Source organism: Bubalus bubalis, chromosome 11 (assembly GCF_019923935.1).
Source record: "Bubalus bubalis isolate 160015118507 breed Murrah chromosome 11, NDDB_SH_1, whole genome shotgun sequence".
In the NCBI taxonomy this organism is placed as follows: Eukaryota; Metazoa; Chordata; class Mammalia; order Artiodactyla; family Bovidae; genus Bubalus; species Bubalus bubalis.
This window is the reverse complement of record NC_059167.1, coordinates 78,621,448-78,644,084: the sequence shown is the minus strand read 5'-3', so window position 1 is coordinate 78,644,084 and position 22,637 is coordinate 78,621,448. Positions and strand designations below refer to the sequence as shown.

Here is a 22,637-nt window from a genome sequence, read left to right as displayed (position 1 = left end):
GCAGACACAGTGAAAATGTAGAGCTCAGAATTCCATTCATCTTCTCAGCACACATTGAGTCATTTTGAATAAATTTGAAGAAGTTAGATGTTTCTAACATTTTTTTTCAAAAACAAGCTTAGTCTCCTTGAAAGAAGAAAATGCCATGATTGACTCTGCTAAGCAACTGAGGAGTAAAATTTTTCCTTCTTATCCTCTCTAGCCTTTTTAATTGGCCAGAGAGTTCATCAGCCAAATCACCCATTTTAGTTCAGCTCTCACAAAGGAAAACTCTTTCTGAAAGCAACATTTAAGCACAAGGGCTGGAGAAAGAGACAAATAAATACATAAATATGTAAATTAAATATCAGATGCTTGCTATTGCAGACTCTGCTAAGCCTGGCCTTGCAGCGATCTCCTTATTCCCAGAAATGGACAGTGCCATGTGGCAAAACATGAATGTTTCTTTAGTAAAAGTTACTACTAGACTGTAGAGTAATGGATAAGAAGAGGAGGAGAGACTTCCATAAGTTAGCATTAGTCCAACCATAGGGAAGAGTTTGGCTGTGGACTGTGGTAGGAAATCTGACATTCACTTTGAAATCTTTTCCTCCAGAAGAACAGATCATCTGAAATATGAATAATCCTAGTATACCTATTCCCTGGACAAATCCTCAGCTGTATAAATTTTTAAATTAAATCTTGCCTTGCTTTAAAAGAAATTGATATGGAAGAGATTCTGGATCGATGTGACAACATATGAGGCTACAGAAATTACTTTCTCCCACAGACACATCAAATCTACAAACTACATACAGTTTTTTCTCAAAGAAATCCAAAAACTAGTTACATGACTCCTACACATCAGGTGAACGAGAAAAAATATATATATCAAAATAGTTAAGAAAAGGAGGTCCTTGAAGCTCCAGGGGTTGAGAACTCACCTGCCAATTCAGGATACATGGGTTCAATCCCTAATCTGGGATGATCCCTTATGTCCTGGAGCAGCTAAGCCACTGAACCACAACCACTGAGCCCATGCTCCAGAGCAGGTGAGCCTCAACTACCGAGCCCATGCTCCACAACTACTAAAACCCATGTGCATAGAGCCTGTGCACAGCAACAAGAGAAGCCACCTGAAAAAAAGAGAGAGAAAAGCCACTACAATGAAAAGCCTGTGCACCTCAACCAGAGAGTAGCCCTCACTCACAGAAAGTAGAGACAGACTACAGGCAGCAATGAAGACTCAGCTCAGCCATATGCATATGTAAGAGAGGCAGAGACACAGCCTCACCATAAGACCCCTAATATGGCAATGAAAAACTGAGATTTGACTCACAAGTCCCACCTTATCCTTGCGGTGTGCAGGGCTTAGATCCAACACCCAGCACCCTAACTTTTAGGATTTGCATATGAGACAGGTCCCCAAAGCACTCACCTCTAAAAGCCAGTGGGGCTTGCATCCATGAAACCCACAAGACTATACCAAACAAAGAAACAGTTTCTAATGGGTTCACAAAGACTCGCTGTGGCCATCCCTCCCAGAGCTCAGTTCAGAGGGAGCTAATGGACACACCCATTTCCCAGCTTTTCCCTGAACGAGGCTTATTTGTATAGTTTAAGAGCTATTCCCTGATGGTCTGGCTTCCAACCAATCCGCATCTAGGTACTGACTGAGACACCCCCTTTCAGGCATTGACAGGTCTTGGCACACCTTCAACTACTGGGAGCTACTAAGAACAAAGAAGGCTACTTGGACAATCACACAAGTTTAAGAGACAACAAACAGCTAGGGCTAGGCTGAATGATAAGATTCATCTTCTATAGAAGACCACTCCTTCAAGACCGAGAAAAGTGGCTATTTGATCTAATGCACAGAAACCAACACAGAGAGTCAAGGAAAATGGAGAAACAGAAAAAGATGTCCTCAATGAGCTAAAATAGCAGAACAAACTAAGCTCAAAGTTATAGAAAAAGAAAGTAACAAAGATCACGCAGAAATAAATAAAATACAGGCTAAAGTGACACAGAAAAAAATCAACAAATCTCAGAGCTGATTTTTGAAAAGATAAACAATATGCACAAGCTTTTAGATAGACTCACTAAGAAAAAAAAAAAGAGAGAACTCAAATAAATAAAATTAGAAATTAATGAGTAAAATTATGACTGATATCACAGACATACAAAAGATCACAACACTATTATGTATATGGCTAAAAATTTGGAGAACCTAAAAGAAATGGATAAATTTCTAAAAACAATCAACCAAGACCGAATCAGAAAGACTTACGAACAAATAAATTACTAGTAAGGAGACTGAAGGGCTTCCCTGGTAGCTCAGCTGGTAAAGAATCCACTTGCAATGCGGGAGACCTGGGTTTTATTCCTGAGTGGGGAAGATTCCCTGGAGGAGGGCATGGCAACCCACTCCAATGTTCTTGCCTGGAGAATCCCATGGACAGAGAAACCTGGTGGGCTACAGTCCATAGGGTTGCAAAGAGATGGACAAGACTGAAGCGGCTTATCAGGCACACTCACACAAAGAGACTGAAGCAGTAATCAAAAATAAAGTCCAGGGCCAAGTGGCTTCACTGGTGAATTCTATCAATCATTTGAATAGGAATTAATACCAATCTTTCTCAAATATTTAAAAAGACGAAGAAAAGGGAATACTTTTAAGCTTATTTTATGAGGCCAGCATTATCCTGATCCTAAATCAAACAAGGACACTATAAGAAAGTAAAATTACAGGCCAATATCCCTGATATACCTAGAGGCAAACTCCTCAACAATATATTAGCAACTGAACTCAATAATACAGTAAAAAGATCAGGCACCAAGATCAAGTGGGAATCATCTCTTGGATGCAAACATGTTTCAATATGCACAATTCATTCAGTGTAATACATTATATTAACCAAAGAAAGTGAAAGTGAAGTCACTCTGTCGTGTCCGACTCTTTACAACCCCATGGACTGTAGCCTACCAGGCTCCTCTGTCCATTGGATTTTCCAGGCAATAGTACTGGAGTGGATTGCCATTTCCTTCTCCAGGGGATCTTCCCAACCCAGGGCTCGAACCCAGGTCTTCCGCACTATAGACAGACACTCTACCGTCTGAGCCACCAGGGAAGCATATTAACTAAGTGATGGATAAAAATCATGATGATCATCTCAATAGGTTTAGAAGAAGTATCTTATAAAATACAATTTTAATTCATGATTTTTAAAAACACTCCAAACAAAATGAATATAAAGGGAATGTACTTCAACGTAATAAAGCTATATGTGACTACCCCACAGCTAATGTCATACTTGACAGTGAAAAGCTGAAAGTTTTTCTTCTTAAGATCACAAACAAGACAAGTAGGTCCACTTTCACCATTATTCAATACAGCACTAAAAGTCCTAGCAAGAGCCAATTAGGTAAGAAAAAAGAAATTAAAGGCATTCAAACTGGACAGGAAGAGCTAAAACTTTTTGCAGATGACATGACATTACATGCCACCACAAAAAAATTGAAAATAAAACTACCATATTACCCAGCAATTCCGCCTCTGGGTATATATCCAAAGGAAATGAGAACTAGGATATCATAGAGGTATCTGCATTTCCGAGTTTACTGCAGCATTACTCACAATAGCCAAGATATGGAAACAATGTAAGTGTCCATCAATGAGTGAATGGATAAAAAGGATGTGATTATATATATATATATATATATATATATATATATATATAACATGATTGTGGATATGGAAGGAAATCCTGCCATTTGTGATAAGCTGGATAGACCTTGAATGCATTGTGCTAAGTGACTTATCAGAAAGACCAATACTATATAATAGCACTTATATGTGGAATCTAAAAAAAGCCAAACTCATAAAAAGAGAGTACAATGATGATTACCAAGGATTGGGAGTCAGGGAACTGGAGAGATATTGTTTAAGAATACAAACTTGTAACTAGTAGGTAAGTCCTGCAGATCTAAAGTATAGCAATTATAGCCAACAATACAGTATTATAAACTTCAATGTTGCTGAGAAACTATATTTTAATTGTTCTTACCACAAAAAAGGAATGATAATTTTATGACGTGATAAAGGTGTTAGCTAATCATCAAAATTCTCCAAGCCAGACTTCAGCAATATGTGAACTGTGAACTTCCAGATGTTCAAGTTGGATTTAGAAAAGGCAGACAAACCAGAGATCAAATTGCCTACATTTGCTGGATCACCGAAAAAGCAAGAGAATTCCAGAAAAACATCTATTTTTGCTTTACTGACTATGCCAAAGCCTTTGACTGTGTGGATCACAAGAAACTGTGGAAAATTCTGAAAGAGATGGGAATACCAGACCACCTGATCTGTCTCTTGAGAAACCTGTATGCAGGTCAGGAAGCAACAGTTAGAACTGGACATGGAACAACAGACTGGTTCCAAAGAGGAAAAGGAGTACGTCAAAGCTATGTATCGTCACCCTGCTTATTTAACTTATATGCAGAGTACATCATGAGAAACGCTGAGCTGGAGGAAGCACAGGCTGGAATCAAGATTGCCGGGAGAAATATCAATAAACTCAGATATGCAGATGACACCACCCTTATGGCAGAAAGTGAAGAGGAACTCAGAAGCCCCTTGATGAAAGTGAAAGAGGAGAGTGAAAAAGTTGGCTTAAAGTTCAATGTTCAGAAAACTAAGATCATGGCATCCGGTCCCATTACTTCATGGCAAATAGATGGGGAAACAGTGGCTGGCTTTATTTTTTAGGGCTCCAAAATCACTGCAGATGGTGATTGCAGACATGAAATTAAAAGACGCTTACTCCTTGGAAGGAAAGTTATGACCAACCTGCTGCTGCTGCTGCTAAGTCGCTTCAGTCGTGTCCGACTCTGTGCGACCCTGTAGACGGCAGCCCATCAGGCTCCCCTGTCCCTGGGATTCTCCAGGCAAGAACACTGGAGTGGGTTGCCATTTCCTTCTCCAATGCCAACCTAGACAGCATATTAAAAAGCAGACATTACCTTGTCAACAAAGGTCCGTCTTGTCAAGGCTATGGTTTTTCCAGTGGTCATATATGGATGTGACAGTTGGACTATAAAGAAAGCTGAGTGCCGAAGAATTGATGCTTTTGAACTGTGGTGTTGGAGAAGACTCTTGACAGTCCCTTGGACTGCAAGGAGATCCAAACAGTCCATCCTAAAGAAGATCAGTCCTGGGTGTTCATTAGAAGGACTGATGTTGAAGCTGAAACTCCAATATTTTGGCCACCTGATGTGAAGAGCTGACTCATTTGAAAAGACTCTGATGCTGGGAAAGACTAAGTGCAGGAGGAGAACGGGACTACAGAGGATGAGATGGTTGGATGGCATCACCGACACAATAAACATGGGTTTGGGTGGATTCCGAGAGTTGGTGATGGACAGGGAGGCCTGGCATGCTGTGGTTCATGGGGTTGCAAAGAGTCAAACACGACTGAGTGACTGAACTGAACTGAATTGTAGTGCAATATATAAATATGTCAAATCAAAACATTGTACACTTTAAACTTACACAATGTTATATGTCAATTATATCTCAGTTTAAAAAAAAAAAAACTGTTGGAAGAGATAAATACATCTTGAATGCATTCACAAAACAATAGTCACTCCTTGCTCACTACATTGCAGCAAGGATGACAATATTAAAATAGAAATTATATCATATCCATGTGGAGTTTTCATTTAGCCAACAGCTTTGTCCTTATAGTTTGAATAAAATCCATACTCTTCACAAATATTTGAATGCTGTGGCCCCAGACTACTTCTTCTATCTTTTCTTATATTCCTGATGTTCACCTCCATTAATTTAGCCAGCTTTGCTCAAATCTTTCTTATCCTTCAAGTCTCAGATTTAAAATATCACATTTCAACTGATAAATAGATAAACAAAAATGTTGCATATCTACAATGGAATATTATTCTGCCTTTAAAAAGAATGAAATTTTGACACATGCTACAAAATGGGTGAACCTGGAAGACATTATGCTAAAGTGAAATAAGCCAGGCACAAAAGGACAAATACTATATGATTTATTCCATTTACATGAGACCTAGAATAGGCAAATTACTAAATTATATGACACAATCTGTATATCTTAAACTTTGATTCTCCTCTTCTAACTATATACTGAAGTACTGAGGACCATAGAACATGCCCAAGCTAGTTTTTTGAAGTTTCATGTCTTAATGCTGGGTGAGTGGACATAGTAGTGTGAAGGAATATTTCTGGATGCAATTCCTACAGTAGGATTGACTAGCAAAAACTTACCTATACACAGAAGTCACTGTGAATCACATTAATATATCTCATTTGATGCAAACTAAATGTGTCCTCAACTCAATCTCACCCCTATAACTGGATTCCCAAAAATGTCTGAAGCTACTCCAATACTACCTGAAACAAGGGGAAGTGTGATACAGGAGCAGTGAGCATGGGGAAAGATTGTTTTAACCAATTGCTGTTAAAATAGCTTGCTTTTAAAATTTTTCACATAAAAAAAAAAGTGACCACTCTACAGGACCCCTCCCAGAACTTGGCCTTCATCAGGTCTCTGTCAGGTCTCACTGAGTCTCTTACAAGGTCTTCCTAATTGTCTTTAAGGCCTAATGTTGTCCCAGACTTCCTCAATGAGCTATTCCTCAGGGCACAGACCGTGATCCCTCTAAAATTATAAATTAGATTAGATCACCCCAAAACCCTTCAAATGCTTCCTGTTACATGTAGAATAAAATATAAATCTGACCATAATGTTATAAGTCCACATAAGACTGAGCTCCTGATTACCTCTTTGCCATTATTACCCACCTCTCTTTTTTCACTACTTTATGGGAATATCATAATATATATCATAATATCCCAGCCATCTTTCTTTCACAAATAAATCAAATTTCCCCCTGCCTTAGGACCCTTACTGCATTTGAAAACTCTTCCTTACCCCAGATCTTAACACTGCTTTTAACCCCTTTTTTTTGAAATTCAAGACTCAGTTGGAGTTTGTAGAACAATGAGCAACTGAGCACATAACCACTGTGATTCTTTTTAATTTTATGCTGTTTTATTTTATTAATGTTGCTTAAGTTTTGAAGTCATTAGTTTGTTTTCTTGTCCTATCTCCCCATAGTAGAATAAAAAAATCCATATGTGCAGGAAACTTGTCTGTATTGCAGAATAAGGTATCTTTAACCACGAGACCAATGCCTACCATCAGTTCAGTTCAGTTCAGTCGCTCAGTCGTGTATGACTCCTTTTGTGACCCCATGAATCATAGAACGCCAGGGCTCCCTGTCCATCACCAACTCCCAGAGTTCACTCAAACTCACATCCATCGAGTCAGTGATGCCATCCAGCTATTTCATCCTCTGTCGTCCCCTTCTCTTCCTGCTCCCAATCCCTCCCCGAATCAGGGTCTTTTCCAATGAGTCAACTCATCACATGAGGTATTGGAGTTTCAGCTTTAGCATCAGTCCTTCCAATGAACACCCAGGACTGATCTCCTTTAGGATGGACTGGTTGGACTTCCTTGCAGTCCAAGGGACTCTCAAGAGTCTTCTCCAACACCACAGTTCAAAAGCATCAATTCTTCGGCACTCAGCTTTCTTTATAGTCCAACTCTCACATCCATACATGACTATTGGAAAAACCATAGCTTTGACTATATGGACCTTTGTTGGCAAAGTAATGTCTCTGCTTTTTAACGTGCTGTCTAGGTTGGTCATAACTTTTCTTCCAAGGAGCAAACATCTTTTAATTTCATGGCTGCACTCACCATCCACAGTGATTTTGGAGCCCCCCAAAATAAAGTCTGTCATTGTTTCCACTGTTTCCTCATCTATTTTCCATGAAGTGATGGGACCAGATTCCATGATCTTAGAAATAGATTCAGGGATTAGATCTGATAGACAGAGTGCCTGATGAACTATGGACAGAGGTTCGTGACATTCTACAGGAGACAGGGATCAAGACCATCCCCATGGAAAAGAAATGCAAAAAAGCAAAATGGCTGTCTGAGGAGGCCTTACAAATAGCTGTGAAAAGAAGAGAAGTGAAAAGCAAAGGAGAAAAGGAAAGATATAAGCATCTGAATGCAGAGTTCCAAAGAATAGCAAGGAGAGATAAGAAAGCCTTCATCAGCAATCAATGCAAAGTAATAGAGGAAAACAACAGAATGGGAAAGACTGGAGATCACGTCAATAAAATTAGAGATACCAAGGGAACATTTCATGCAAAGATGGGCTCAATAAAGGACAGAAACGGTAAGGACCTAACAGAAGCAGAAGATATTAAGAAGAGGTGGCAAGAATACACAGAACTGTACCAAAAAGATCTTCATGACCAAGATAATAACGATGATGTGATAACTCACCTAGAGCCGGACATCCTGGAATGTGAAGTCAAGTGGGACTTAGGAAACATCACTATGAACAAAGCCAGTGGAGGTGATGAAATTCCAGTTGAGCTATTTCAAATCCTGAAAGATGATGCTGTGAAAGTGCTGCACTCAATATGTCAGCAAATTTGGAAAACTCAGCAGTGCTTACAGGACTGGAAAAGGTCAGTTCTCATTCCAGTAACAAAGGGCAATGCCAAAGAATGTTCAAACTACCACACAATTGCACTCATCTCACATGCTAGCAAAGTAATGCTCAAAATTCTCCAAGCCAGGCTTCAACAGTATGTGAACCATGAAATTTCAGATGTTCATGCTGGTTTTAGAAAAGGCAGAGGAACAAGAGATCAAGTTGCAAATACCCGTTGGAGTATAGAAAAAGTAAGAGAATTCCAGAAAAACATCTACTTCTGCTTTATTGATTATGCTAAAGCATTTGACCTTGTAGATCACAACAAACTGTGGGAAATTCTTAAAGAGATGGGAATACCAGACCACCTGACCTGCCTCTTGAGAAATCTGTATGCAGGTCAGGAGGCAACAGTTAGAACCGGACATGGAATAACTGACTGGTTCCAAATCGGGAAAGGAGTACGTCAAGGCTGTGTATTGTCATCCTGCTTATTAAACTTATGTGCAGAGTACATCATGAGAAACGCTGGGCTGGATGAAGCACAAGCTGGAATCAATTTGCCAGGAGAAATATCAATACCCGCAGATATGCAGATGATACCACCCTTATGTCAGAAAGTGAAGAAGAACTGAAGAGCCTCTTGATGAAAGTGAAAGAGGAGAGTGAAAAAGTTGGCTTAAAACCCATTCCATGGGGTGGGTCTCAGTAGAAAATATCATCAACTGTTGCATTCCTTGTTGCCAAAATCAGAGACAACTCTCCACTGAAACACTAATAATAATATCCTCACAATCCTGACTAAGCTGCAGGCTCAGTAGCAAGATTCCCAGGAACTTTGCCATTATTCCTGTCTCCCTTTGGTCCCCAAAGGACTCACCTCTGAAAACTGATAATGACCCAAAATCCCTATGTTTCTGCTTAATATATTGCAAAAATAGTCTATGATACCAATCAGAATCAAAAAACTTTTCCGCTCCCCCCACCATCATCCCCATTCTATTTGCCATGCCATCCACAACAAGGGAATGGGACAAAAAAAAAAAAGAGAAAGAGGGGTAACAGAGAGTAAAAGATCCAAACACAGAGCAGACTTGGAAAGAATCTTGTGGGGGCTTAGAATGCCAAAGAAATGCTCAAAATTTGTGTGACAATAATTGCCTGACACTTAGACTGAATTTTTCAAAAGCTGAGAAGCTTGTTGTCTAAACTGACTGCATGCAATGTGCATGTAAGGGTATGTAGTGTGTGTGTGCATGCGTGTGCATGAACTGACGGGCATCAGTGAGCTAAGTGACAACAGTATACATACCATAGATTGTCTCCTTTTGTATAATTGAGCAGCTCAGAGACAAAGGCAGCACACCCTTTTGTGTTTTTTGAATTTTAGACCATAGAAATGGAATACCTATTTTAAAAATAAATAAGACCAATATTTTTTTAACTTTTTTTTTCCTTAAAGTGCAATTTATTTTTTTTTATTTTTTTTATTTTATTTTATTTTTAAACTTTACATAATTGTATTAGTTTTGCCAAATATCAAAATGAATCCGCCACAGGTATACATGTGTTCCCCACCCTGAACCCTCCTCCCTCCTCCCTCCCCATACCATCCCTCTGGGTCGTCCCAGTGCACTAGCCCCAAGCATCCAGTATCGTGCATCGAACCTGGACTGGCAACTCATTTCATACATGATATTTTACATGTTTCAATGCCATTCTCTCAAATCTTCCCACCCTCTCCCTCTCCCACAGAGTCCATAAGACTGTTCTATACATCAGTGTCTCTTTTGCTGTCTCATACACAGGGTTATTGTTACCATCTTTCTAAATTCCATATATATGCATTAGTATACTGTATTGGTGTTTTTCTTTCTGGCTTACTTCACTCTGTATAATAGGCTCCATTAGAACTGATGCAAATGTATTCTTTTTAATGGCTGAGTAGTACTCCATTGTGTATATGTACCATAGCTTTCTTATCCATTCATCTGCTGATGGACATCTAGTTTGCTTCCATGTCCTGGCTATTATAAACAGTGCTGCGATGAACATAGGGGTACACGTGTCTCTTTCCCTTCTGGTTTCCTCAGTGTGTATGCCCAGCAGTGGGATTGCTGGATCATAAGGCAGTTCTATTTCCAGTTTTTTAAGGAATCTCCACACTGTTCTCCATAGTGGCTGTACTAGTTTGCATTCCCACCAACAGTGTAAGAGGGTTCCCTTTTCTCCACACCCTCTCCAGCATTTATTAAAGTAATACATGGATTTGCTAATACCTTCTGAAAATAATACAGTAAAATAAACACTTTAGAAGGTACTGCTTTGGGGATCCCCTGGGCTGTGACTCCCACCCCACACGGGGATACTGCACAGGTGCAGCCCCATCTGTCGCAGTGTGCGTCTTGCACGATGCAGTAGTACACAGCGGCATCTCTCAGGGAAGCCCGGGGCAGGCTCAGGGTGCTGAACTTGCTGTCAGGAGGAATTAACAGAGACGCCACTTCATTTTCCACGTTTGTCTTATATCCTTGAATGATAAATCGTGGTCCCTGGTTGGGGAACTGTCGATACCAGAAGATATTGTCACTTGTAGCTATTGTGGTGTGGTTACAGGATATGTTCACTTCTTGTCTTTCGTATGAGTCAATGAAGATAGGCTGGGAGGTCTTAGCAAGACTCAAAGTACCTGTGGAAGTAAAAAACACACTAGCTCCTATTTTGAAATCAAATTGAAGGTCCAACTCAGCACCCTCCAGGTTCTTTTGCAAGTAAATCCCCTATTTCCCCCACCATATACAGACACACACAATTTACTTCCCACCTGTGTTTTGGGACACATTTTTTAAAATAATTATTCTGAGGATTTCCCAGGAACACATGAACAGACAATTTACTTCTCACTCATGTTTTGGGACACATTGTTTTATATATATTTATTCTGAAGAATCCCAGGAACACATGAACAGAAGTGGCAGGTCTAATTTCTTACTCCCATGGATAGACGAGAGCTCAGTAACCCCAAATGTCTTTATTTCTCTCACTCCTGACATAAATGCCAAGGAACAGCCTGGAGAAAAATAGGACCCCAAAGCCATCCCTCAGCATCTTGAATAAAGAGCAATGATAGCAGGCAGGGTTGTAGATCCTTGTCTGGACCCAGATCCCAGTTTCTCTTAATGCCATAATAACTCACCCAAGGTCAGGAGCATGGTCACTCTTGTCATCTGCCTCATATTCTAGAGTAAACCAGGACCCAGTGTCTAAGTTCTGTTGCTGAGTCTGAGCCTGGACCAGGCTATGAACCAGGGAAGAGACGTAGCAGCAACTTCCAGAGCCCACACTAGCAGCTCTCACACGGGGCTGTCCCCAGAAGCAAGCCAATAGTAGGGCAACAGCTCCTCAGAATGGGCTTCCCCTCAAGGTTCAACTGAGCACTCAGGAAGAAGAAGAGTGGTAAAGACTTCTAACACAACAGCACAGCAGCCTGGATTTCCTTTTAGGTCTTTGCTATGTTCTAACCCTCTAAAGATTTGGGCTGAATGAAACAAATATTTCAAAGGATAGACTCCACTGGGCTCCTTATTCCTCATCGATTTTCCACAGTTCCAGAAGGTGCTCATCCACTGTAGTCAGTCTCGTATTCATGGAGCTCTGAGAATAATCCATCTGAGGTGGTCATTCATGCCCAGAAATATCCCATTGGTTCCAATGTAAGATGAAATCTTAATCTTATTCCACAAAAGAGCAAATGAGGCCATCTGAACTGGACCTTTCACCTCCTGACACCCTGGTGTCCTTTTGTAATCACACTAAGTCCACACCTTACATCTGCTACTCAAATTCACTTAACAGATATTAAACGGAGAAGAGGACCCCTCACTAGTCCCTACTGACCAGCTAGGAAAAGATATTTGATGTAGAATCAGTCACCAAAACAGGAAGTGGAGGAGAAGAAGAAAAGGCACAAATTCAGAGTCAAGACAGACCTAAATCCAAATCCCAGCTCTTTCACCTTGTGACCTAGGGCAAGTCTCTCCTTGGAGCCTCAATTTCTTCGTCTATAAAATTGAGACAATAACACCTACTTCAGAGTCAGCCTGTTGTAAACAGTCAGCTGCTGCTGCTGCTGCTAAGTCGCTTCAGTCGTGTCTGACTCTGTGCAACCTCATGACAGCAGCCCACCAGGCTCCCCAGTCCCTGGGATTCTTCAGGAAAGAACACTGGAGTGGGTTGCCATTTCCTTCTCCAATGCATGAAAGTGAAAAATGAAAGTGAAGTCGCTCAGTCGTGTACAACTCTTCACGACCCCATGGACTGCAGCCTACCAGGCTCCTCCGCCCATGGGATTTTCTAGGCAAGAGTACTGGAGTGGGGTGCCATTGCCTTCTCCGAAACAGTCAGCAGTAAACTATAATTGCTTCCCATTCCTTTCCTTTTTTTCTAAACCACATTATAGAACCGTGACCAGTAGAAAGCACTTGTGTAGGAATTATAGTATATGTGGCTATTTTTAATGTATATATGGATCATTCACTCTTCCTTCAAGAAATACCCAGTAGAGAATCCTCTGGCAGTCCAGTGGTTAGGTCTCCAAATTTCCATTGCAGGGTGTATGTGGGGAACTAAGATCCCACAGGCAAAAAAAAAAAAAAAAAAAAAAAAAAAAAAATAAAATATATATATATATATATATAAACAGTAACAGTAAAAAAAAAAATTAACTCTGAAAAAGAGCTAAATCCAAAAGATATCTTAATGTTAGTTGAATCAGCCAATTACAATAATCCAAACACGTTAGATACTCACATTAATGTGGAAAAAAATAGTGGTATGTTGAGTTCTTTGCTCATATATCATGGGAAAGGAAAATCAGTAGAAAATATTTGGGGAGCACTTCCAGGTCTAAAATTGTTGAAAGTATTCTAAGCAAGCAACTTTTTCATTTTCCCATGGAAAGGATCAATGAGCGCCAATGACTTCTAGAACATTTTGACACAGTATATATGAAATAACAAGTATGGAATAACCAGTTTCCTTCAGTACCAGGTGGAGAAGAAAGAAGGATTTATGAGGGAGTTAAATATGCTAGAACACCTTGTACAGAAGTAACATAAAAGGGTCACATTTTAGAATCAGCTCATTGCAACAGCGACCCCATATGGTCCATGCGTGGATTTAATTTGCAGCTTGTACAGCTGATGGAAGGTTTTTGGATCTTCTTCCTTAGTCACACTGCCCTTGGGTTTCAATTGTGGTTTTGTTTCCACCTCTGCATGTGGGTCATCCACTGGGGTTTGCCCCTGAGGCTGCCCTGAAGGACTTGGGTTTGCCGCTGTGAGGGCCAGATATGGAGGTGGTGCAGCTGCTTGTGTTGCAGGGGTTCTGGCAGCACCAGTTACTCAGGAGAGTTGGCGGCTAGGGCAGCAGGAAATATAGTGCTCTAGAAGGGTATGGCAGCCAGAATGGGCCAATACGCTTCAGTATTCTTGCCTGGAGAACCCCCACCCCCCCAAACCCCCGACAGAGAAACATGGTAGGCCAGTCTGCTGCTGCTGCTAAGTCACTTCAGTCATGTCCGACTCTGTGCGACCCTATAGACAGCAGCCCACTAGGCTCCTCTGTCCCTGGGATTCTCCAGGCAAGAATACTGGAGTGGGTTGCCATTTCCTTCTCCAGGTAGGCCAGTCTACAGGGTCTCAAAGAGTTGGACACTACCGAAGCTACCTTGTGTGCATAGGCGCAAGACTTTTTTTGCCTGTGGCAGCTCTGCCCCAGTGAGAGTTGAGCATGAAGGTGGCACAGCTGCCTGGCTTGTGAGGACCCTGGCAGCGCCAAATGTGCAGGGACACGGACTGCCTCCACCCCAGGACTTATCGCCCTATCAGAGTCTTTTTGAGCCTCTTGTAGCTGGACATCAGAAGGCCTCTTTGACCAGTCTTTCTTCAAGGCTCTGCCCCTTCAGGCACTTAGAGGGCTTCCTTGGTTGGGGTCCTTCTCTGTTGCTCAGGTGCATCAGGCACATAGAGGAGCCCCACCAGCTGGGGTCCTACTCTATAGAGGGGCGCATCAGGCACTTAATGGGGCACCCTGGGTGGGGTCCTACTCCGTAGTTCAGTGCTCAGGTGTTTGATGGGCCAGCCTCCCTATTGTTCAGTTGCCGACGCTGGCGTGTAGGGAGAGAGAGGCTATAGTGATGGCTCCACCCCCTACGCGTGACTCAGCAGGATCGCCTTGCTTCCATGGCTGCCCAGCTTTTCTGCACAGGCATTGCACACCACAAACTCCTCCCTCACGTCCCCTCCATCTGTCTGTGCAGTCAACAGCAGCCCTTGCCCAGGGATTGCTCCACAATCCCTAAACTCCAGCTCCCAGCCACTGTGCCATCTGGGGTCTGTATGGCTGTGGCAAGGACCCTCTGATTTTCATTCCATTTAGGCTGCCACAGATCAGCTGTTTCACTCTGAGCCTTAAATGTTTCTTCTCTGACTCAGACAATTGCTCCAGTGTGGGGATTGGACCCCTGCTTCAGTTCCCCCACCTGCTGAGAGCAGATCCAGTCCTACTAACACTCCTATTTCCAACCCCCCTTGTTTCTTCTCCTACCGAGTTTTGTGTGGGTCTATGTACTCTTTTCTGCTGATCAGATACTCCTGTCCACTCTCAGTTGGTGTTCTGCATGTACTTCTGTGTCTGAAGGTGTATTCCTTATGTTATCCATGGAGAGAGAAGTACCTCATGTCCACCTACTCCTCTGCCATCTTGTTCTCCCTCCTAATTTTATTTCTTTTTTATGTCTTTACCTGACTGATCATATTTTCTGTAATGGAAACGCATTATTTTTGTGTTAAGATATTTCACTAAAGGTTATTATCATTAAGAAAAAGAACTAAATAAGTTAGAATAATATCTACTGACCTGTAGAACTGCACATGACTGTACTATGTGAAAAATAAAACATTTATTATATATATGCTCAGTCGTGTCCAACTCTTTGCAGCCCTGTGGACTACAGTCCACCAGGTTTCTTTGTCTGTGGGATTCACACACACACACACACACACACACACACACACACACACATCAATATTCATTTCAGTCTCTGTCATGTCCGACTCTTTGTGTCCCCATGAACCACAGCATTCCAGGCCTCCCTGTCCATCACCAACTCCTGGAGTTTACTCAAATTCATGTCCATCAAGTCGGTAATGCCATCCAGCCATCTCATCCTGTGTCGTCCCCTTCTCCTCCTGCCCCCAATCCCTCCCAGCATCAGGGTCTTTTCCAGTGAGTCAACTCATCACATGAGGTGGCCAAAGTATTGGAGTTTCGGCTTCAGCATCAGTCCTTCCAATGAACACCCAGGACTGATCTCCTTTAGAATGGACTGGTTGGATCTCCTTGCAGTCCAAGGGACTCTCAAGAGTCTTCTCCAACACCACAGTTCAAAAGCATCAATTCTTTGGTGCTCAGCTTTCTTCACAGTCCAACTCTCACATCCATACATGACCACTGGAAAAACCATAGCCTTGACTAGACGGACCTTTGTTGGCAAGGTTATAATATCCCTGCTTTTGAATATGCTATCTAGGTTGGTCATAACTTTCCTTCCAATGAATAACCTTCTTTTAATTTCATGGCTGCAATCACCATCTGCAGTGATTTTGAAGCCCAAAAAAATAAAGTCTGACACTGTTTCCACTGTTTCCCCATCTATTTCCCATGAAGTGATGGGACCAGATGCCATGATCTTAGTTTTCTGAATGTTGAGCTTTAAGCCAACTGTTTCACTCACCCCTTTCACTTTCATCAAGAGACTCTTTAGTTCCTCTTCACTTTCTGCTATAAGGGTGGTGTCATCTGCATATCCGAAGTTATTGATGTTTCTCCTGGCAATCTTGATTCCAGCTTGTGCTTATTCCAGCCCAGCTTTTCTCATGACTTACTCTGCGTATAAGTTAAATAAGCAGGGTGACAATATACAGCCTTGATGTACTCATTTTCCTATTTGGAACCAGTCTGTTGTTCCATGTCCAGTTTAAACTGTTGCTTCCTGAACTTAACTAGACTTCCTCACAATTTAGTGCTTCCCAGGTGGTGCTAGTGGTAAAGGAGTATAGGAGTGTCAGTGTAGGGGATCTAAGAGGTGTGGGTTTGATCCCTGGGTGGGGGAGGTCCCCTGGAGGAGGGCATGGCAACCCCACTCTAGTATTCTTGCCTGGAGAATCCCACGTACAGAGGAGCCTGGTGGGCTACAGGCCATGGGGTTGTAGTCGGACACAACTGAAGAGACTCAGCACAGAGGGCAGCAAGGAAGCCAGTGTAAGTATCACAAAACCTCTGAGTAGGACCCCAGGTGGCAGTGCTTCAGCTTTCATGCCTGCTACATGCAGTGTGCCGGAGTCTGATTCTCAAGGAAGGAAAATAGAAAGATTTAAATAAAGAATTCACCAGGTAAAGATGAGTGAAGATGTAAAGGAACTTCAGAAATAACACCATGTAGATATTTGGGAAGATAGCATCACAGGAGTGTTTAAAGTATAATACCCCATCGTAGCCTTCAATATTCCCAGCATTCTATTATATAAAAAAACTTGCTAAAACATTCAGCACTGTTAACTGGTTAGTGGATGATTTCCTCATCCACTCATCCTGGGACTTTGTGCCTAGGTTTGGAATCTTCTATTCTAGCTCACTTTTGGTTTCAGTTTAAACCAGTAATGTCACCATCACTCAGATGTCCAGCCACCCTATTTTGAGTCCAAGTGCTTCTCCATAGTCCAGACCTTGCTCCTCAGGAGCCCCCTAAAAATGCTACACTCTGGTTGATAATAAAAGGTAGAGAAGCATTTCACAGTTAGGAAAGTTATGGCTCATTTCCCAAAGATTAAAAAAAATGAAACAATAAAACCTATCTCATAGGGTTTTGATATTTAAATTAGATGATTAGTCTGAAATGCATACCACAGTGCCTGACATAGAATAAGCTCAAAAAATACCATCTTTCTTTTTTTCTAGTGAAACCTGCCTTTTCTTCAATATCCAGAATCTGTGACTTGTTATTCTTTTTTTTTTTTTTTTTCCCTCCACATTGGTTTGATGAGGGAAACCAAAGGAAATGTATTTAATCACTTATTTTCTTTGAGACAGTCATTATTTTTCCCTGTCCTCTTGGGTCATATTCTCCTAGCTACATTAGTACATTCAGGGTGCTAAAAAGACACAGATGGAGCACTCAGAGGAAGCTTTATTTTCACTTGCCTGATGAATAATAATATTCTTTTTAGTATATTTATTAGGTATTGAATATCAAATTTCTGAATTGGATCTCCAAGATTGTCCCATTCTTCCTGACTGTTTTCTTTACTGATTAATTTGTATGTGCTTTATATATTTTTTTCATTTGAGTCCTTTTCCAGAAATATGCATTGCAAATATAGTTTAAAAGCCTGCACATTGACTTTCCACCCTCTTAGCATTGATATTCAACACAGACATTTTAATATATATCTTCATTTTCATAAGAAGCTAGCTTGAAAGTTTTATTTGTTTATTTTCTTAAACACTTTAAAATACTTCTCCTTTGTAACTTCTATTGGTCTGGATGAGAAGTCAGGTATCACTGTTTCTTGAAAGTTCTGAAAACTCTTATTTTTTCCAGTAGATTTATTATCTCTATTTTTAAAATTAATTTTTATTGGAGTATAGTTGCTTTACAATGTTAGTTTCTGTTGTACAGCAAAGTGAATCAGTTATATGTGTACTTATATAGGTAGAGAAGCATTTCACAGTTAGGAAAATTATGGCTCATTTCCCAAAGATTAAAAAAAATGAAACAATAAAACCTATCTCATAGGGTTTTGATATTTATTTTTTGATTATCTATTGATAATTTATTATTTTGATTTATTTTTGATTATTATTTTGATTATTTGATTTTTTTTAAAAGTTAACAGAGCCAACAATGGTTTTTGTTTAATTCTCTTCCAACTCTACAGACATAATTCTGCCTTCACCTTCATCACGCTTTCATATGGTTTTAACAGGGGACACACCTCCTCTTCTAAGAATCTCTGTACCTGCTGAGATACACGGCCGGTGAAAGAAGAAGGGTCCAGCAAATGGTCCAACTGGGAGTGGATTGGACTGAAGTAGGCGTCAGCCTGGATGCGCTCGATGAGGTCATTGTCACCCCCTTCCTGCTTGACCACGGCAGCTGCCTGCTGCGAGAGCACTCTGATTTTCTCATGGCAATCCTGGCGGTTACCCCCGGCTTTCACCATGGCCATGACCATGTTCTCTGTGGCCATGAAAGGCAGCTCCTGCCGAATGTGCAGCTCAATGACTTTGGGGTATACCACCAATCCTTCAGAAATGTTCTGCAACGTATTCAGTACAGTATTTGCAGTGAGAAACGCCTCCGCCAAACAGATACGTTGGTTGGCACTGTCATCGAGTGTGCGTTCAAACCACTGCACAGATGCCGTCTGCAGGGGGTCCATGACAAGGGCCATCAGGTGCCGGGCCAGGCTGCAGCACCGCTCTGAGCGCATAGGGTTCCGCTTGTATGGCATTGCACTTGAGCCGATCTGCTGTTTTTCAAAGGGCTCCTCCATCTCCCTGAGGTTTGCCAGGAGTCGTATGTCGGTACAAACCTTGTGCACCGACGCCCCCAAGCTAGCCAGCACAGAGAGCACCTCAATATCTACTTTTCGTGTATAGGTCTGCCCTGTGATGATAAAAGCCCTAGAAATAAATAGAAAAGAGCTTTTGAATCCTGCCTTTTCTGTCACCATCTTGTCAAGCTGTTCTACCTTTTGGTCATCTCCCTCGAAGAGCTGCAGGAAGCTGGCCTGGGTGCCAGTGGTACCCTTCACGCCTCGGAAGTGCAGCTCATCCCGGACACGCTTCAGGTTCTGGAGATCCATGCATAGATCCTGAATCCAGAGACAGCAGCGTTTCCCAACTGTGGTCAGCTGAGCAGGCTGGAAATGTGTGAAACCTAAGGTGGGGAGATAGGCTTGTTCCTTGGCAAAGTCAGCAAGCCGAGAGATCACCCTGGCAAGCTTTGGCGATAGCAGGTCAAATGCATTTCTGAGAATAATCAGGTCCGTATTGTCTCCCACATAGCAGGAGGTGGTGCCAAGATGGATAATGTGGGCAGCTTTGGGGCAGCAGTGGGCAAACGTGTGCACATGGGCCATCACATCATGTTGTAACTGCTTCTCCTCTTCAGCTGCCATCTTGAAGTCAATGTTGTCCAGGTTTGATTTCATCTCCTGGATTTGTTCATCTGTGATAGGCAAACCCAGTGTCTGCTCGGCCTCCGCCAGCCACAGCCAGAGCTGCCGCCAGGTCCGGAATTTGTACTTGTCGCTAAACAGGAAGCATGTCTCCGGGCTGGCATAACAGGAAGCAAGCGGCGAACGGTAGCTGTCATGCCCGCAGGCCGCCTCCCTTTTTTAGATTGTGCTCCTGTATATGTCCACTCTTTTTTAGATTGTGCTCCTGTATAGGTCATTATAGAATATTGAGTAGAGTTTCCTGTGTTATACAGAAGGTTCTCATTAGTTATCTATTTTATATATAGCAGTGTGTATATGTGAATCCCAGTCTGCCGGTTTATCCCTCATATCCCTTTCCCCTTTTGGTAACCATAATTAGTTTTCTACATCCTGGACTCTATTTCAGTTTTGTAAACACCTTCATTTGTAGATACCACTTTTTAAAATTCCATCTGATAAAAGAGATATCAAATGACACTTGTCTTTCTCTGTCTGACTTACTTCACTCAGCATGGCAATCTTTGGGTCCATCCATGCCACTGCAAATGGCACTGTTTTGTTCTTTCTCATGCCTGAATAATATTCAATTGTATATATATGCCATATCTTTTTTATCTATTATTCCATCATTGGACATTTAGGTTGCTTCCATGTCCACCTACTGTAATTAGTGCTGCAATGAACATTAAAGTTCTTATATCTTTTCTGCTTGTATAGACTACTCCATCAACTCTAGCAACTGTCTGAGTTCTAATCTTTATATATAACTAATCTCTTATTCGACATCACTGATGGTCTGCTTCCCTGAATGTACCTTAAGTGACACAAAGTCTAAGAAGAAAGGACTAAGGAAATGATTTTCATAACGATTCCAGATAACTATACCCAGATTTGTGATGTGAGTGTCTTTTAGTGAAGCAGTCACTTTAAATTATTATGGAGCAAGTTTATAGCTTTAAACAAGTTTACACATGTTCTGTATGATTGATTTAAAGTTGAAAGTTCAAGAGAAGAATGTATTAGTAGAAAGTTACTGTGGACACCTGCTTCCAAATATAGAAAGATCTTTGATTTACTTGAAGAATTAACTACAAAGTTTAATGAAGGGAATATTTCTAGATTTGCAGGCAGGGTTAAGGACAACAAAGATACTAGCAAGAACTGAAAGCCTGTATCAACCTGGGCAATCAGAGGAAACTCTTAGTGAAAGGGGAGGGAAGAGCTGTGAAGTGGATCCACCAGAAAGGAGTTGCAGGAGATAAGATGTACTTTCCCAATTCCAGTGTCTACCAGCCTCCTGCTCAAATGGGGGACCCAAAGCAGTGGTGGGAAACTGGGGGGCCAAAGGGAGGGAGAAACCACAGTGATTCCCTGTCTTCTTCAGGCTCCAGTTCCTGTGGGGCAGGCCCACGTGGTTCCAGCTGTAGCCTGGTGACCAGCCTAGAAGGAGCTTTTATTTAGAATTAAATCTTCTGATCCAGACCACAGATGAAGCAACCACAGGACTACCATCTCTCTTCCGGGATATGCAGGTGTGCACTTCAACTGAGGTCCTGAAGCAGTGGGGCTCTCTCTTATTAAGCTCTGGGGTTTTTGTTCAGCTTTTCCCATTACTTCAAGCACTGTGAGCTCCCAGAGAGCACAGAAGTACTCTGCAGAGTCTTCGAGCTGTAAGGCTGAAATGATGAGGCTGATGTATTTATGTTCTTTACGGAAGTTTACCAAGTAGCGGCCGTTCCTTGCGTTACCGTATTCTGAATACTGATGAATAAGAAAAGTCATCTCTCCCCTGGGAAGCTGTTTATACCAAAAAATGTAGTAGTATTCCGTGGTCCAACTTACTTCATATCGACAATTCAGGGTGACTATCTGCCCCACTTGACTGGATACAGCTGTCTGGACTTGAGTTACTTGCTGGGCCACACTGGATCCTATAGGGAAAAAAACAGAAAACAGAGATGAAGTAGTAAATAGAATAGTGTGGGATTTAGATTAATTTAGGATCCAGAGACAAACCAAATTGAAATTATAAAATGCTTCTTTTTCCCCAGTCCTCCTTTCCTGCCCAAGTCCCTGTGAAGCTCCACGTGTCCGTGTGCAGGGCTTTCACCCTGAGCTCTCACACCCAGGCTTGGAAGCATCCCTACCAGAGAAGGTGACGGCCAGGAACACCCAGAGCAGCCTGGAGAGCAGCATGAGGCATGAATTCCCCTGCACAAATGTGCTCAGTTCTGCCTCAAGCTGAGAGTTCAGTGTCTCTGTGTGCCTGGAAGCACATATACATAGTACTTGTTCCTGTGTGACTCCTTCAAACAGGAAGTGGGGTTTGTCATGTTCATAGATCACATGGTCTTTTTCACAGATGGGAAAAACTTTTGGCTCACAGATGTTTAATTTTCTACTTTTCTTTCCATGATTATTATGTTAGGTAGATCCTGAAAGCATCATGGAGAAAGCAGTTAGTATTATGTGTGTGAGGGCTTCCCTGATGGCTCAGATGGTAAAGAATATACCTGCAATTCAAGAGACCCTGGTTGATCCCTGAGTTAAGAAGATCCCCTGGAGAAGGGAATGGCAACCCACTCCAGTGTTCTTGCTTGGAGAATTCCAAGGATAGAGGAATCTGGTGACTACAGTCTATGGGGTCCCAAAGAGTTGGACACGACTGGGCGACTAACACACATACATGTTAAAGGTTTGAGCTGAGAGAAACAGAAGACTAAATAAATTGACATACACTGATAATAATTTTGCCAGCCCATTCAAAACATATTAGTATACACTATGAATCCTTCCTGTAATCTACTTACTGTTCAT

General features: G+C 41.7%; 1 protein-coding gene and 2 gene segments (V, D, J or C); all 3 read right to left on the bottom strand.

The window, feature by feature from the left end:
* Positions 1-6,397: 6,397 nt before the first annotated feature.
* Positions 6,398-11,771, bottom strand: LOC112577800. The segment is given in 3 exon segments: positions 6,398-6,412; positions 10,815-11,224; positions 11,732-11,771. Coding segments are annotated over 3 exon segments (465 nt in total).
* Positions 11,772-18,484: 6,713 nt separating this feature from the next.
* Positions 18,485-19,987, bottom strand: LOC102389658 (adenylosuccinate lyase-like). Its single transcript, XM_025296054.2, has one exon. It carries the CDS (start codon positions 19,809-19,811, stop codon positions 18,528-18,530), a length of 1,284 nt encoding a protein of 427 aa, XP_025151839.2. The 5' UTR covers positions 19,812-19,987; the 3' UTR covers positions 18,485-18,527.
* A 609-nt stretch (positions 19,988-20,596) lies between these two features.
* On the bottom strand, positions 20,597-22,246 carry LOC112577769. The segment is given in 2 exon segments: positions 20,597-21,751; positions 21,968-22,246. Coding segments are annotated over 2 exon segments (540 nt in total).
* Positions 22,247-22,637: the final 391 nt, after the last annotated feature.